The 18173-nt window shown below is 53.3% G+C and overlaps 1 protein-coding gene across 16 annotated transcripts in view; it reads right to left on the reverse strand.

Moving 5' to 3' along the window:
* The window catches only part of LOC138060821 (ciliary neurotrophic factor receptor subunit alpha), a 238380-nt gene that overhangs the window by 92995 nt on the left and 127212 nt on the right, over positions 1-18173 (reverse strand). For all 16 annotated transcript variants that reach the window (XM_068925725.1, XM_068925720.1, XM_068925722.1 and 13 more), the window contains one exon: positions 9783-9864. In XM_068925725.1, the coding sequence (XP_068781826.1) occupies positions 9783-9864 (82 nt within the window). The remainder of the gene's footprint in view (positions 1-9782; positions 9865-18173) is intronic.

An 18173-nucleotide genomic window follows, 5' to 3' on the forward strand; every position in this document is an offset into this window, starting at 1 on the left:
CAACCTCTTTTGCCACAGATTTGTATAGTAAACGCAGTTTGCTGCTTCTCAACACACTTTGCCTGTCTTCAGACTGCGGGAAGCACAGTGGCTCCAAAGAGCAGGTTTCCCAAGTCCTGAAGCAGTATTCAAGTCAGAGGGAGATGCTCCCTCTTGTATAAGTGCGAGTCCCTCTATTTTTCCTCTTGTTCTTTTCCTCTCCTCCCCACCTGCGGTTTAAGAGCACCTCTCCCTGTGTATCTGACAGCCCTTTACACAATGGGGCATCAACCTCACATGGACCTGCTGTTGTTTTTCCAGCATAAACCCTGGAGAGGAGCCATGAGCTCTCCACTCCTTGCTTGTTCACAGCATGGAGCGGAGTCATGCTCCCAGCAGGAGAGGCCACCCACGCGCAGGAGCCCCTCTGCCCTCCCGAGCCGTCACAGTGACTTTTGGCAGTGCAAATTTAACAGAGACCTCCCCCCGCCACTCTCTTTTGACGGAAATCAAACCTTTTGGCTAGGTCCAAACTGGGAAGGGCGAGACTCCCATGTGCTCCCAGCAGGGCTGTCCGGCAGCACCAGCCAGCTTCCCGCGGGCATTCAGATCCCAGGGTCCGCGGGGCGACAAGGCAGGCCCACGAGGCCGCGGGGAGCGGGAGGCAGCGGGCAAGGAAACACAGGCACTAAAAATAGGCTGTCTGCGGTAGGGGCTGACCACATTTATTAGCAAGCCTGTGCCCTGCCTGACCACAAGGTCAGCCTCCGAGAGCTCGGCCATAATTCACTCCATGTCTGGGCAGGAAATCTGCTTGAGCTCAGAGGGATGTCCAGTAATAGAAAGACGCATTCCAGGAGCTGAGGCTATTTTTGCTTTTTGCTTTATTTCGCGGATTGGGAACCTTTCAGGAGATGCATCTCGCTCTGCAAAAAAGCCAGGTGCTCCAAGATAGAAAAAGGGAGAGAAAAGAAGAGGGGGAGAAAGGAAAAGGAGGGCAGCTGGAGAAGAGGAGAAGCAGTGCGTGCCTGTTTGGGTCTGGGCTTCCTCTTATCAGACTCACCTTCACCATATGAGGGCTGGGCAGGTATGGTGAGGCAGCAGGGAAAGATCAGAGCAGCAAAAGGGTCCACGGACATTTAAGGGCTCCTAAATGCTGTGATGTCACATGCAGTGTTTAATGGGCCAGAACTGGAGTGTCACCACAGATGGGGTGAGCTGCTGTCAACCTGGGGTCTCCAACTGGGCAAGGCAGTGCGGGCTGCCAGGGAAACAGGGAAGGAAAGGGGAAGCTGCACAGCACCAAATGCCTGGGGAGGGAGACTACTGACCTTCCTTGCAAAGGCATCCAAGGGACACATCTACCACAAGACCTGAGGTACAGCCAGGCAGGACAGCAAGGGACAGGTTGGTGGATTGGCCCCGGAGGATGCACCAACTGCACCAGAACGATGCCCGCCTCTAGACAGACGGACATGGACCTGAGACAGCTTAGCGCAGGGAAGAAATTAGCAAGGCAAATGAGAGGAAGCCATGAAGAGCAGATGCCTGCCTTTGAACGGCAGCCTTCAGAATGATTTCAGCAGGCTCCGTGTTGCGGTGAAGCTTGAATCCTAATCGCAGTACATAAGCAGCCAGTGCTGGAGCTTTTATATGAGGGGTAACGTGTCCCTGACAATTCAGGCTGACTCACTGGCTGTGTATGAGAGTTGCTTACAGAAGTGAGGCTATTGCTTGGGGGGCGCAGAGAAGCTCTGCCAGAGAAGCTAGGGCTCTGGGGCGCTCACACCTCCCGCAATGCCTTCACACCCGTGTCTTTCCCCAAGCAGCCTCTTGCAGGGGGAAGGAGCCAGCTCCCAAGCAGGAGCATCTATTCGTGACGTACTCTGGGACCAAGGGCTTGCAGGTACAGCTGGCTCCTTTACCAGAATAAGTGTTATACCACTGTGCACAGAGCTCATTCAGCCTGAGAACCAGCTGAGCTGAACCCTGTGGCTTTGACTGTGCTGAGCTAACCTTGATAACATTCTTCTGATACCAGAAAAATTACTTTTCTTTATCCAGCACCATCCCTTAGTTCTGGGTCTCTAAGCTCTCCTGAAAGAAATGCTGGTGGGAACAGTGTTTGGGCTGTGAAACAGCTCATGGAGAGCAAGAGGTACAGGGCAGGAAGAGGCCATGCTAAACCTTGCTTCCTAACCAGACAGAGGTTTTGGAAACACCATATAGCCCGCTCTCATGCTGAACAGGACTGGATTTTGGAATGAGGTTCATATTTCAGCCAGCTGGATAATGAGAGCATCCAGAGTTATAACAGGAAGGATTAAAAAATGTAATTGCTAATGGGGAATTAATTGTTAATGGGGAATCATCATTGCAGGAGGGTGTTTCTATTGTGTCCTCACAGGGATCTGTTCTTGGCCTGTTGCTAATCACTCACTTTATCAATTATCTTAAAGGAAACATAAAACTGTTGCTGGCAAAATTTGCCAGTTACACAAAGGCTGCCGTATATAATGGAAAGGACAAGTCCACTGTATACAGAGATCTGGAGTGGTTAATGTACTAGCCCTACCTCAGCAGGAGCATGTGTTTTAATGCAGTTAAACGCAAGTCCATTCATCTATGGCAAAGGAATGTAGGTCAGATTCGCAGGAGGCAGGGCTGTGATTTGGGGAGGACAACTCCGATAAGGCCTTGGCAGGAGCCACCTAGAGATGAAGTGCCAGTACATTGCGACTAGATTGACGCTTGGCCAGAGATGCAAGGAAATGTTAAGGGGGAGTGAGAAAACGGTACACTATAGGAAGGAGGCAGAGCTTTCCCTTGCACTGGCCCGAGACTGAGCGTGGAATGAGGCTCTCCAGGAAGCATGCACCATCTCAAGCCTGCTGGCCTTCTGCTTGGTGCATGCACACGTTCCCTTTGACCTTGCCTTCCCCAGCATAAACAGAGAGCAGTGAGTGTCTGGCTACGGGTAATTATAAAAATTCCAAAACACTCTGTTGCACACACATCTCGCCCTGGGGAAAGGACAGAAAAAACAAACAACACAGGACAGATGTTAGTCATGTCACTTAATGCATGACTGAAAGGCACTGTAATACCATGGTGAAGAAAGAAGGGAAGAGCAGAGAAGAGCAGAGAAGAGCAGAGAAGAGAAGAGACGAGACGAGACGAGACGAGACGAGACAAGAAGACAAGACGGAAGAGAGCCTCTGGATGTAGATTTGGAGACACTACTTCTGCAGTGTTACCTTCAAGGCAGATACACACACTCCAGAAAGGATGGCTACAAACTGGAAACAGTTCAGTAAAGGCTGACTGGAACAATATGGAAAAAACAAGAAATAGTTTGGAGTGAGAGATGCAGGATGCCCAGTATGTTCAACCAAAGGAACTAAAAACATAACTTGGTCGACGTCTGTTAGTACCTAGCCAGGGGTAAATCTTTGTACTCTGAAATCTAGCGGAGGAAGGCACAAGGAAATCCAATGGCTGGATGCTGAGGCTTCCCAAATTTAGGTGAGAGGGACTGTGGATAACATGCCACAGGACTTGCTCACTCCTTCACACCAAGGCAGAAAGACACTCTAGTCTGGCCTCCGCCACAGGCCCTCACACCACTTCCTCCTGGCCTTAAATGTGATGATCTTTGAGAGAACAAAGAGGTTAGAAAACCTCTAGGACAAACCCTAATCACTGGTGACTGAGGGCTCCGGTGGTGCCGGGTATCACGCTCTGTCTCCTACAGGTCTTCCTGCACCTTGCCCTGGAGCAGCTGATGCATGTCACTGCAAGGACCAGAGAGGGCTTAGCTTTGTTGAGAGTTCTAAAAAATAGCCATATATAAGAAGAATCATGCAGAGCAGGTGTCTCTGGGTGTCAGTCACCGGGCCCTGCTGCTCCAGCTCAGAGCAGGGCTTCAAGGGCCCTGACATCTGCTCTGGGTTGCAACCAGCGCTGGCTGCCCCAGAGAAAATCAACACAGAAAAACATAGCACCTTCTGCCTCCTTGCAGAGCGGAGGCCAGGAGGAACACAAGAACAAGGCAAGCGTGTGAGATGTTTCTCCCGGACACCCTGCCTGGCTCTGGACACTGTGGTGCAGGGCTGCACCATGGATTACGCAGCCAAACAACCTGCCAGCTTCAAATTTTTATAACCAGGAATAATGGGATTAAATCAAGCAGAAAAAAATGATTGGCTCACCCAGGTTTCGCAAACTCTGTTTCCAAAGTCATCAGCAGGAACAAAGACATACTGTTAGTACGGGGCAGGTCTGGAAGGAACCTGAGACTGCCTGAGCTGCTGAGCAGACATTAGCGATAGTGAAACTGGGCTCAAGAAAAGCAGCAGGGGATGCAAGAGGGAAGAATATCACAACCACATTTTTGAAAATTCAGTATTGTGCAAAGATAGAAGTACTCTAGCTGAAAAATAGAGAAAAAGACTGAGGAGAAAAAAAATCCTAAACTTTCTTCTCAGCCACCCCACTTATACTGAAATTTTGGAATTACAAAAAAATGAGATTATTTTGTAGCATTACCAAATAAAAAGAGCTGGAAGGACTGTCAACGGGCCAGCCTGGCCAGTGTGTCATCCTTGGCAAATATGTATCCCATCTCTTCTTAAAACCCTCTGAGGATTTTAAGCATCGCTAATGCTGGTTTCTCATCACCTATGCTGTTAGGCAGTATTGGTGAACATCCCACCCAAGCCTTTATAGCTGTATCCTAAGCCCATGACTTCCTGTAGCTTTGCTGGCCACAAAGCCCACGTGTGACACCTCTGTATGTTGTCCCCACCCCCCGCCCGGAGCATTACAGGAGACAGACAGACCTGATCTGAGCAACTTAAGATCTCTTTTGGCCTGACGTTTCCTCTCCTTTGGAGAAGTTCAGACAACATCCTCCTTGTGCATCCAACTCACACACACCAGAGCAAGCCTCATGGCCCAGGTAGCTCATCGCACTGTTTGAATACAGGTACTTTAACGGAGCGCCATTCAAACAACAACCAAAAACCACTCGGACATCTACAAACAAACCATGTATTTCTGCAAAAATACACAAACCACCTCCCACACAGAAAACGCAAGCAAATCCCAGAGAAGGCCCCTAAAACCAAAGTAACAAGTTTAACTGTACCAGTCTGATGCCCTGGGGACTTGGATGGAACATTTAACACAGGAGGAGGCAGGGCCCTGAAAGAGCTGGTTGCATCCCCATCGGCCTACAAATGCAACACAGAGAAAGTTGGACAAGGCAGGGAGGGCAGAGAGGGAGGTAACTACAGTTGGTTTCTCGTCGAGAAGTCAGTTTGCATCACTTTGCTGTGTGCATTGCAAAGGCTGTTTACCAGCCTAGACTTTGCCTTGGCTGAAATGTGGTCAGCATTTCTAAAGAGGCGCATGCAAACGGCAACTCCTGGGAGGCTCTGCAGCAGAACCGATTGTAAAAGATTAGCACAAGGGCTGAACAGCGCAAGAGAGGAGGGAAAGTAATGAAACAAAATCTCTCTTTCTCTTCCTTGGTTGAGGAATGATGGGGGCTAATTGCTTGTTGCTGGTGAGAAAGCAAGAAGATAGCAGCTTCTAGGCACATCAATAAATTAACTCCAGCATGTGGCATCTGAAATGCATTCTTTTCCAGAGACGTTTATCTCTTTGTCTCCTCTGCAGGGTGAAAACATAATTATTGCTTAAATGTGAGTTAATTCAGCAAGGTGAGGATCAATAAAGCAGAATTATTCCTCTTTTAAAAGCAGAGAAATCTCAGTCTGGGACAGATATGGATGTAACTGTGGCAGAGCTGACGGATGGGGAAGAAGCGTTGACCATGGTGGGAGCCCGGGGAAGAGAGTTCCATCTTGCCAGCATTTCTGTAGCTGGAGAGCAGTTCAGTTCAGCCACAGGCAGCTGTGGCAGTGGCTAGGAAGAGCTGAAATCACCCATGCACACTTTGTAACCTGACACACGGCTACACATCTCCAACACCTAAAAACTCCCCAGGATAAGGAGTTCTGGCCAAGTCCCAGGTCTCCATGCCATAGCATCTCCCCTTCCTTTGAGGGCACCCAAGCACTGCTATGGAGAGGCTCTCTGCAGGGTAGGGGATATGCCTACACTGTTCTCATTGTTGATGGGGGACATGACTGAAGCCCTAGTCTACCAAAGCTGTGCGTGTTACAGCAGGCAGCATCACTTCTTTTCTCCCCTGTGGTTTTCCCATCGCCATCCTATATTCTGAAACAAATCAGCAACAACCACTGCCTAGAGAAGGAAATGCAAGAAGGAAAAGGTCAGGGAAAACTGAGCTACACCAGCTAATGCGGAGGACACTGGGCTCTCCTGCTTGGCCTTTAGCCAGCTCTTCCTCCTCTATCCCCTCCTGTTTTTTCTCACAACTCTTGTCTATCCATTTGCTTTGCTGGGAGCTTTGCAGATTCGTGGGAGGAAGAAAATACTGGCAGGGACACCCAGAGGCAGGGCAGCTCTCCCCCGACCCAGCCATGCCCAGACCTGGCTCCTCTTCCTGCTTCTGCTGCAAAACACGTGCCCTGACTACTTGCTCAGCAAGCCCCATAAGGGGGCCCAGCATCAGCCTGTTGCCACGACCAGGCTCGGCAAAGGACGTGCATTCAATGCAACGTGGGCTTGAGCTGCAGTGAGGTCACCTGCGCTGGCCCAGCTTCAGTGAGACCAAGTGCACTGGCAGAGACCGCCAGAGCCACCCAGCCTGACTGCATTAACTGCGTGGAGTGACTGGCTTAGCAGCAATTGGATTGGTGGTGAGTGCACTGTTTAACCCCTATCTAACAGGAGCTGCCATCTCCTCACTAGGCTGTAGGCTGCAGCAGCACCCAAGCTCCACCCCAGCTGCCCCAAAACAGCATCAACGCCGGAGCAAAATGCAGCACAGCACCTCCCTGCTCCCTGCTTCCTCCACCCTGCTGTGGTGGAGGGAGGCTGAGAGCAACTCAAATTTGATAGCTCTAGCTTGTGGTGGTGCCCATCGGGCTGGCTGCAGTTGTATCTTCAGCAACCTGCCATGGGTGCTAAGCAAGGGAGCTCTGTATCTCATCTCCAGCCGCTGCGGCTTGCGAAGGGAGTGATCCTGCTGGCAGCGCAGCCTGTTTCCCTCTGCAAGGACTATGCATTTAGGCATAGCAGATACCCAGCCTCAGGGTAGGCTGCACGTGCTGCCAAAAACAGTGAGCGTAGAGTACAGGGCATGACCAAAAGAAAGCTGTCCTCTAGAGCAAGACTGTCCTGTGGATGTACTCAGGGAGGACCAGAGGGATGAAAAATGCCCAGGAACGGCAGCTCCTGTAGATCCGCTTAGCTCTGACCTCTTCCAGCCCCCCAACCTCAGAGTTTGGCTCCTGCATCCTGGACAAATGCACCCTTCAGTCTCCCTTGTCTGAGGAGCAGGGCCAAAGACAAGCAGCAGAGAATTAATGCATGAGCAACCTCACCTCTGCTGAGCCCAGTGCTGCCATTACTAATTCATGTGGCACTTTGTAGGACGCTTTAGTAATCACCGGGGTGCACATGAGAGCCAGGAGCAGGTGCCTGGCCTCGCAGCACCATGCTCGTGCACACTTAGCAGCTTGTCACATCCTCCTCACTCAAGTATTCAGTGCTAATGCATCTCTTAAAGTGCTTCATGAGCTATTAAAGTCAAGCATGCCTCAGTCGCATTACAAATGGACTTCATGCCAGCATCTTTCCCCCACTCCACCCAGTCTGGACGTAGGTTGTCTTGGCTGTCAGACCTGTCTGCTCTCCAGCATGGGACATGCGCTCCCAACGCTGGCTGCAGCACCACGGCCTCTCCCAGCCCTGTGAGCCAGGTGCCAGGGGCCACAGCGCAGTGGGGACAGCCTGGCAGGAGATCTTCTGCTCCAAAGCACATGCCCAGAGCCAAGGCTCCCTCCCAGTCCCACGACGGTGTTTCAGAGAGGTGTGCACAAGGGACGCAGAGCCTCAGGGGAGCAGCTAGATTCTGGGCAGATGTGAAACTGTCCTACCAGCCTTCTTCCAGCTCTTATACCCTATTTTTCTTGCCCTGTGGTCCCAAACTCCTTTTTATTTCCCCTAGAGCCCTTTTCCACTGCAGAGCAGCCTCTCTGCTTACTGTAGCTAGAAGGAGCCTTGCTTTATCCACGCACTGAGCCCAGATGCACATTGGTGCCATCAGGCCTCAGCAGCTCCTGTTCAGAGCTGGTGGCCAAGATGCCTCCCTGATGAATGCAGCCAGGGAAAGGGAAGGAGGAGGGATGGAGAGAGGAGGAGGCTATGTTGCCAAATCCCTGGATCCTGCGGGATCAAGGAGCCAGGGGCCTGGAACGGTGGTCCTACCCGTGCCCGCGCTCTCAGCACCAGTACACTCCTGCCAACAGGGAAATGTTTGGCCCTGGACAGTGCTGGCAGGGACTGGTGATTCATTTCTCTGTCTAGACAACACATTTCCACAGTGCATATCCCTGAAATACCTGGCACCTCCATCTTTTGCGCATCTATCTGTGTGACAGGGTTAGGCTGTTATCCCCGCAGCACAGGGGAAGTGGGGATGTGCGATACATCTAAGGCATGCTCTGGCAGCCTTACCCTAGGTCTTTCAAGGTCCTGGCAGCATCGCTTCTCTGAAGAAAGCATCCCACCACTGTGAGCAGCACACAGCTCACCTCCACCCTGACTTCTTCCACCACTCAGCACCCAAAGGTGTTGAGCAGGAAGGTGCTGGGACTGCTCACCCAGCGCCACCTGACAAGCTCTCCCTGCTGCCATGCCACTGCCAGCCCCTTCTCAAGAGCAGAATCGTCCCATGCTCTCCCCACCCCCATCTGGGAGGGGGAGGCACACGCCTACGACCTCAGCACAGATCCAGCTCTCTCACTCACACTGCCAGCTCAGCGGGATGCTCTGGCTGGGTTCGTCTATGCCACAGAGCCCACGGATGTACAGACATCCCTTTCAGAGCCAGCCAGCAAAATTCCCCTTTATAATTCACAGAGGGCAACTACAACCAGGCTGGCTGCCAGCAAAGCAAGTGAGTTTTGGGGTTCTCCCTTTTTGCCCCCCTTTTTGCAGGGCTGCCATAGGTGGCCCAACAGGTAAGACCCAACCAGCTGTCCTAAAACCTTCCTGGGTCCTCCAGCTCCAGCTTCTCCACACCTCTTTAGTCTCTCTAAAGCCGTCGCTAAGGAAAACCCCAATCCCCTGCTGACCCAGAGAGGCGCGAGCTAGCGGTGGGCGCAGCTGGGTCGACCCTCAGTGAGGGTGCTGGCCACAGGCTCAGATGAAGTAGGCAAGCTGGGCTTCAAGAAGCAGAAACTCAGTCCCAGCGGCCGCCCACACCAGTGACGGCAATGAAGTCACCCCGGGGGAGCAAGAGCAGGACAGACAGCCGGGTCGCTTCCTCCCATGCATCCCACAGGTGGATGGCACAGGGCAGCATGCCCAAAAGCGGGGACAAGGGGGTTAGAGACGGTGTGCTGGAAGTAAGGGCACCCCGGACACGCAGGGACCTGGGTAGGACAAGGTACAACGAGGGGGACCAGGCCATCCAAGCAGGCACTTGGCGGGATGCAGGTTTTGCTGGTGAAGCTGCCCATAGCCCAGCAGCGGCAGGCAGCAAGGAGCACGTGCATCACCGAGGGATGGAGAGGCCGTGTCTAGAAAGGGAACACCAGGCAACCCTGGGCAGCACGCGCAGCTTGCCCCCGGAGACCAACCAGGGGAACAGTGCCCAGATTTATTTGGGAAACTTAAGGTCGGAGATGTCAGAAGAGACTCACCCTGCTGGCTATGTCTCTGAGCGTACACCACCACCACCACAGCGAGCACCACGCAGCAGGCTGACGGCACAGGGTTAGCCATCTGTGGAAGGAAACACAAGGAGCAGCAGTCAGCGTTGGGCCCCGGGAGGGCTCTCACACGGCAGCGGTTTTGGGGTGCAGTGGGGGCGCACAGAGGGAGCAGTGTGGCCGCAAGGAGCTGGCCACGAAGCAAGACATCAGTGTGGCCGCAGGGGAACTTTCTGCAAAAAGAGGCATTTTGCCGGCACGCTCTCCTTCCTTCAACAGCCTGTGGCACTTTCCACCGGAGCTGCCAGCAGAGCCGGGGCCCAGAGGTTACAACACACTTTGCACAAATGCTGCATTTCTCTCACCTCATTTCCATCTTCTCCCCTAAGAAAGTCAAACCCTGGCGCTGGGCTCTCTTAGGCAGCTGCAGCATCACCCCAGGAGCACGTGCTGCCTGCAAAGAGGCCGCAGACACCCTCGGCTCTCCAGACAGGCGGCTGTGCCGTGTCCCAGGCCCAGCTCCCCCCAAAGATGAGAGGAGAGGGTAGGATGCCTCTGAGGAGAGCCAGGCTCTTCACAGCAGTGGCTGGTGCCTAGAGCACGCGAGGTCGCAGAGACTGGCACGGGCAGTTGCTGCTCTAGCATGGCCTCTCCTGATGCTGGTGCTATTTGTACAGCGCTGAGCACCGCGCTGGCCCGATATAACAGCAGCAGCTTTTATGGCCGTGCAAGAGACATCGTAACTTTCATTGGTGTCTCCGCAGTGGCTGAATAGCTGCTGGCCTCGGAAGCCGGCTGGGTTGGCAAGAGCTGCAGCAGGGAGGGAGAACCTGCCTTTTTCTTCGAATCGGGCTCCCAGCGCAGCTGAGCTCTCTCTTTCCAGATAGCTCCCTCGCTCCGGTTTATTATTTCTGCAATCAAATAAAACGGGGCCGTGGAGGTAGGAGCCGGCTGGCAGAAATGAGCAGCAAGGCTCCTTCTGCAGGTGGGACCTGCTTCACTGCATGGAGCAGAGGAGGGGAGGCAGGGAGCGGAGCAGGGGGAAGCCTTTTAGCCAGATCGCTGCAATGGGCTGAACTCACCGCTGGTGAGCAAGGCCAAGGCCAGGCACCAGCTAGTGCTGTGGGATCACGTGTCGGGGCAGGGGGGGCTCGGACCCCCCTCTCCAACTTGTGCCGGCCGCTTGGCTCGCCTCGCTCCTCCGCGCGCAGCTCAGCACGGGGCGCTTGGCCCTGCTCTTCCCCTGCCCAGGAACGCGCGAAGCCGCGCAGAGGGAGCTGTACAAGCTGCAAGTGAATCAGTCTCTGCGACGGGGAGATCCAGGCACGTAAGTGCACCCTTCCCTCTCCCTGCTAGAAAGGCAAGGGGCCTTGCCGTCTGGTGCGCGCTCGCAGGGAAGGGCCAGCATGTGCCGTGTCGCAACAGTCGCGTCCTCGCTAAAGGCAGATGGAGACGGAGACGCAACAGGCAAGATGCTGCGGGACACCTGGGCTCTGCTCCTCTTGGAGCCGGGGCCGGGGCAGGGGCAGGGGCAGGCTGCTGTCTCGCTCGTGCACGAGGGATGTTGCTGAGGATGATGACGAGCAAGGCCCACAGCACCATAGGCTGCACAGCCACCCCGGAGCCGGCACAGGACCGAGGAGCCCAGCGAGCGCTGCCCCGCCACGAAAGCCAGGCCAGCAGCCCGCCTGCCAGGAGGCAAATAGCACCAGGCGTGAAAAGCAAATTACACCTTCAAAACCGTTTAAACCTCGCTAATCTACAGCGCTGTATCGGTAATGCGCAGAGGATTGCCTTTTAATCTAGAACATGAATATGGGCTCGTTAGCCAGATGGCATCCATTTAGACTGAAATAAAGGGGGAGCTGTACCGGCCAGAGGAAAAAAAAAGGAGCAAAACAAAACCCATTACCCAGCGCGGCTACTGCAGGAGCCCAGATGGCCTCGGGCTCGCAGCAGGACACAAACGTCTCTCTCCACAGGGGCAGGAGTGCCAGGGGAGATGCGGGACCTGACACAACTGCGGGAACCCATGGCGAGGGAGACGGGCAGAGAAGGGCCAGGGACCTCCCAGTGGCCTCGCTGCTGAATTTACGGCTCTCGGTTTGTGCGGCGAGGGCTGGCAGCGAGGCCCGGCCCCAGCGTGCTGCGGCAGAAGAGGACAGACGCACGAGACCTAGACTCTGCTCCCAGCCCAGCCCCACACTGCCCGGGTGACCTTGAGCAAATCACTCTTCCTGCTGCCCTGTGACTCAGTTTCCCTGCCTGTAAAGCAGCGATAACGAAGGTGACCTTCCTTTGGAAGCTCTGGGCAAGGATCGCTAAGTACTAATTATAATGTCGTTATCATTCATGCCACTTCTCCTCTCCTACTCCTCTTTTTCACATCCTCTCTCTCCTCTGTGCTTCCCTGCAGTCTTCTGGGCTCGCTCTCTCCTGGGGTCGGACTGACCCATCTGCAGAAAACAAACGCTACCACGCATGGCAGTGCATCCTGCTCTGAGCTTTGCAGCCCTCCTCCGCCCTGACCCTCTCCTTCATCCCCCATGCGCCGCCCCACCTGCCTCCTCCAGGAGCAGGGGTAATGGAGCAGGAACACGAGGGTATTTCCACAAAAAGGAGGAATCCTTGGCTGTCCTGATAAAAAAGGTGCCAAACCTGATTCTTGGTTAAATGTAGGTGGTTTAAAGAGGTGTCCCCCAAATCCCTCCCACACCTAGACAGCCACAAGTACCCTGACTCAGACCCTGCGGTGAGGGATAGATTAGGGCAGAGCCAGAAGGTGTGATACATCAAGGTAGATGCTCCTGTACTCACCCAGACCATGGCCAGGTCCCTGATCTGCATGGCCTACGTCTAGCCCTTGCTGAGCAGAGACCCCGCTCAGCTCTGACCCAGGAAATAAATTAAGAAGCTTTGCCCTCCCTCTGCACCAGCTCCAGAGCTCCGGTCTCCCAACCATCTCAGAGATGGGTGGCCATCAAATCAGTGCACGTCACTGGCAAGGCCTCTTTTGCTCAGTGTCACACTATGCTTGCATCACCCACAGCAGCGTCTGGGCGCAGGACGCCCGCAGAACTACGGCAAAGCCACAAATGCCTGGACAATACTGAAATATGGTGCTGCTGAGCGGCCTGGGGAGCTGCAGGAACGGCAGAGCTCCACGCCTGCAAACCTGGAGCACGAGCGAGAGCATAATTGCTAGAGCTAACTCTCCCTGTTGATGTTAAATTCATTTCCCACTAAATATTCCCCTGAGAGCCACAGGAGTTGGCTTATCCCACTAGGAACTGGAGCTGCTTGGAGATGCATTAGGGCAGGGACTCCCTCCCACATGGATTCAAAGAGCAGGCTCCATGCTCCGCTCTGGACTTAGCATGGGGGGATAGGGGAACCAAGCCACAGAGGCTGTACCCTGTCCGTGTCACACATGACCTTGGAGCTGCTGGGGGCCAGCACTGGTCCCCTGCTCCCAGATCTGGCTGCAGTGAGACTGGATCCAACCATCCTGTGGCAGGAGCTGCCCCAAGACCCACCTTCCCTCCCACTCCTCACGCACCGAGGCTCAGCCCCAGCCCTTTCCAGCAGCCTGTGAGGGCCAGGGCATGCTCTGCAGGCAGTCCTGATAATCCAGATGCCAGCACAGGCCCTGCAAGGCTGGGAGCAACTGGGTGGTGGACAGAATGGCCCAACACATGGCTGCAAATGGTTTCTTCAACAGAGCAATTCCCTCCAGGACTCAGGTGTCAAAATGCTCACACCAGCACATACTACAAACCCATACACCCAACACCCCTAAAGACACAGCAGGTGAGACTTCCAAGTGCAGCCCTGGGGATTTTGGCAGCAGGGCTGTGACATCCAGGCTGACTCCAGCAGGTCTGGGCTTTAATGAAAAAATGAGGGGATGGGGTTAAAACTGGCCACAGGTCCTCCTAGTAGCTCAGCTGGTGCCACTCGTATGGCAGTGAGGAAGTCACTGGGCAGAAGGAGAAGCTGGGATGGTCAAAGTTGTCTCCAGCAGCAGCTCCAACCTCCCCAGGCCAGGGGAGATCTGCACACATCTAGCAAGCAAGGATGGACGGCCAAGGAAGAGGAGCCATGGCTCTCCTACCGGGGTGCCACCAGGGTAGGTCTATCTAACCCTGCACTCCACCTCCGGCAGCCCACTGCCACACACAGCTGGGGAGAGCAGCCATCGTGCCCTTGCAGACAGTGTCCAGCTGTGCAACGTGAAGGACAAGAGAGCAATGAAGTCCCTCTGACTCTCCAGGCAATCAAGCTGCTCTCTGAAGCATGAGGCCTGTGCGCTGTTGCTTTAAGTTGGCTCACATCAGTACCAATATCACCACTAGCCGACACGCTTCCCGTCTTGTGTCTACTCTTCCCCCCGCAAGAGGAAAGCTACCTTCCCTCCCCTGCTGCTCCTCATCTTATCAGTCATTAAAATAATCACTGCTGTTTCTGTCTGCGTGCCTGCCAGCCCCACCTGCGGCCAGACCACGCTGACACAGGATTGCACAGTTACGTGGCAAGAGACAATTTCTGCCCCAAAGCACTGGCAATCTAAGCCAAGCAGCTGCAGAAGGCTCTGGGAGGAGGAGGAGGAGAGTGATGCTTTTGGCTTACAGGTGGAAAAAGAGAGAGGTAAGGGACACGGCCCAGCTCCCTCAAGAGTCTGCGGCTCTGCTTGTGGCAGAGGCAGTCTCTCAGTCTCGGCACAGGGACCTCGTCTCTTGGCCACTTTCCTCTCTGCAGAGCTCCATTTTTTTTTCAGACATGAGCCCTGCTGCCAGGCAGGAACCAGAGCTATTTTAGTGTGAAAAATCTAGACAGAAAACCAACTTTTTGTTTTCTTCTCTCACTCGAATCACAATTTCCCATGCAGCATTTGCTTTGTTTGCCTGTTTTGCCCAAAGCCACGTTTTTTTTTGAAGCACATAACAAAACCTCCACAATTTCTGCAGATGCTTCTAATGCAAATTTCCATTTACTGTAGTTGCTCGTTTAATGATTTCGCTAACAAAAGGCAATATTCCGGCACACAGATGCACAGGACAGTGAGCAGCGTATCACCAGCAGAGTTAGAATATGCAGGTCTCAGGGCTGCATCTCCATTCTGGCAGGGAACATTTGAAAGGTGATGGTGGGGAACTGCATTTATGACACAGCAAACCCAGCAGCAGAAAGTTCAATCTACTGCAGAAAAGAGCTTGGACACTATTTACTTTTGCCCCTGCAGTGAATCATTTATCGGCTGTTGAGACAAAAGAGCTCTGCACAGCTGGGAGTGCAAGCCTGAGACACCTTGGATATTTGACTAAACCATCCCTGAATCTCCTCGGACTAGAGATCTGAACAATGACGCTGTACAAGCAGCTCTTCCAGTGAGGTTGCTTCCATTTCACTATAGCATCAGGACTCAACCACCCACAGCTTTTCCCACCACCACCACCTCTGATGCACGTATACAGATGCAATTCTTCCAACAGTGGCGAAAAAATTTGGAAGAAACAAAACGAACCACTAGCCCTTGGTCAGAAGTTGAGAGGAGGTTTGGCTTCACGCATCCCCGGATGAGCTCACCCGCTCCACGTAGAGGCAGGCAGGACCTGCACGCCTCAGCCTGGGGTGCCGCTCTTTCTAGGGCAGTGATGCCAGTCCTCTGCGGGTACGGCTGTGTTTGCACAAAGGTGCGGATGCGATTGCTCAGCAGTGTGCCCCTCCACACACACACGTGGCGTGAGATCAGACCCAGATGCGGCCTCATGTATGTGTTTAGGGATGAGGTAAGAAGAGAGCAAGTGCCACACACTTGCCCTGACTCCAGCCTCACACTGGCTTCCACCGTACATATTTTTCTATGTATTTGGTGGGTTTCTCTTCCATAGACTTATCCTGTTTCCCTTTAACCCACCTGCATCTGCAACACCCCACATTCCCACAGCAGCTCCCTCTGCTATGGCATCCACCTCCTCTGGCACTGGATCCACCTCCCGAGGTCTTCCTTTGCTGTCCCCTGCTTCTTATTTTAGGAGACAGCAACAGTTGACCCTCACCTGCTTTTCCCATAACTCTGCATATGTCTTCCTCCAGACTCAAGAGTCCTGGCTTCCTCAATCGTCCCTCCCACAGAGGCTGTTCTACAGTTTCCATCATCCTCACAACCTTTGCCAGTCCTGCTTTTGGGGATGAAGCCAGTATCGCCCACGTATTCACATGCAGGTAAATGATGGATTAGATCCATTCTGGTTCCTGTACCCATCTGGGTACCATTTCAGGGGCTCTGAGGTACTACAGTCACAACAGATCCCAGGCTTATATTCAGCAACTCCTGGGCCCTATGCCTTCACTCCAGAGAAATAATGTACAGTTTCACCAGATCTGCAAGGCCAGTAGGAATTAATACTGGAAAGAAAATATCTCTTAGATGGAAGGTCTCTGCTCAGCCATAGGATCCAGGAGGAAGTATAGCTCCTTTGGCATCACCTTATCTCAACTCCCAAATTTCCGCTCAGCTAGCTGCAAGATGAGACCGAGCTCCCTGGTCCTGTTCAGGTCTTGGCTTCTTTGCTACAGGGGAAATTAGGAGTTCAGTCATGGTCAGTCTTAGCAGGAGAAGACAATTCTACATGGACATAACTATGGTTATCTCCAGCTGCTCCCACTGCAATCTAAATCAAACATATTTTCAGTATTTTTTCCCTGAACAGGATCAGGCTGTGTGGATCCATGGACTAATCTACCTGAAGACAAGACCTGAAATGGTCCCTGCAAGCAGGATAAAAGGGGCACAGCGATGTGACAGCCATTGGCATGGCATGATAGGATGAGGATGGTCCCGATCCTGGTAAGAAGAGAGAAGAGGATCATGAATCCAGGCAGAAAACGGGATGCCATCATCTGCTGAACAGTCCCAGTGTCTTCTTCCAAGTCCACTCAGAGCAGAAGGCCAGATCCTCTCCAGTTCCCTTTTAATAAGCTGCCCCAAAGCCATTGGGACAGTCACTGGTAACAAGGCATCAACCAGCTAGAACCAGCTGGAAACAGTTTGGCTTCCTGAGAACATCTACAAGAGCCAGCGATTCTCTGCTCCAAGCCCAGACAAACCCAAGACCTTCTCAAGCTTTCCATGAGTGTCCCCACGACCTACCCCAGGTACCCAACAGCTTTAGCTGGGGCTGTCACCTGGCTTGTGAAAGACCTGGGGCTGAATCCGAGTCTCCCCTACGTGAAGCACTCAAACCCTTGCAAGAGTCTCACCTACCACAGCTTCCTCTCAGCAAAGATAAATAAGACCATTCTGCTGAAAGCAGGTTGCTCCAGCAAAGATAGCTGTACTTCCAAAAATCAGCGATTCCCATGATAAAGTGTTTTGTTGGGAAATTTCCCATCAGGTCTGATGTTACCAAGGCCTGGCTCTGAAGCACTGATCCAGGAAAGAAAACAACTCCATTAACTCACTTCCTCCCTGTGCGTCTCCGCTCCAGCTTTGCCAAGTGCATTCCAAAGGCTCTGTCCCTGCCGCGCTGGTACTGCAGATGCTACAGGATGCCTGTTACTGCACAGGTCAACTGTAGACGCTACGGTATACCTGTACCGCAGACATCAGTTGTAGATGCTATGGCACACCTGTACTGCAGATGTTAGCAGTAGAGGCTATGGTACACCTGCACTGCGGACGTCAACTATAGATGCTACAGTACACCTGTACTACAGATGCTGACTGTAGACATTATGGTACACCTGTACTACAGACGACAGATGCTGTGGTACCCCTGTACTGCAGATGCTGACTACTGATACTCTGAAATGCCTGTCCTGCCTGTCCTGCAGGAGATGCCACAATCTGCCTGCACCAGAGGTGCTATGATACGCCCGTACTGCAGACATTACAGTATGTCTGCACCAGAGACACATGCTGCAGATGCTTCTGAGGCACCACTCCAATAGAAACAGGCCTAGCAAAGTCATCTTCTATCGCTCAGCCGAGTCCTTTGCTAGCAGAGATCATGCCACAAGGCCCAGGGATCTGGAAGCTGGAGCTTCTCTGGTGTCCCTCCAGCTCCTAGCTCAGGCCAGCTCCTCTGTGGGCCGCTGGGGAGCTGTGCGTGCCAGAAAGATGAGCAGTGGACCACTCCAATGGGCATGACATCCTCAGCTGTCTCACAAGCATTCACTGTCTCAGTGCTCATCCATGTAGCTCCTATATGGATTACACCTTGCGTGCTCAGCCACTTCTGCCTCTCGTGCGCAGCCCCACCAGGGTGCGGAGGAGCAGCCATGAGAACAGTGCCTGGGCCTGAAAGCACCGAGAACCATCTCCTTTTAGAAGGCAGATTTCCCGTGGCAGGAAGGAGAGGGAAAGGAGAGAACAAAATC

The sequence above is a fragment of the Struthio camelus genome, chromosome W, assembly GCF_040807025.1.
Source record: "Struthio camelus isolate bStrCam1 chromosome W, bStrCam1.hap1, whole genome shotgun sequence".
NCBI lineage: Eukaryota > Metazoa > Chordata > Aves > Struthioniformes > Struthionidae > Struthio > Struthio camelus.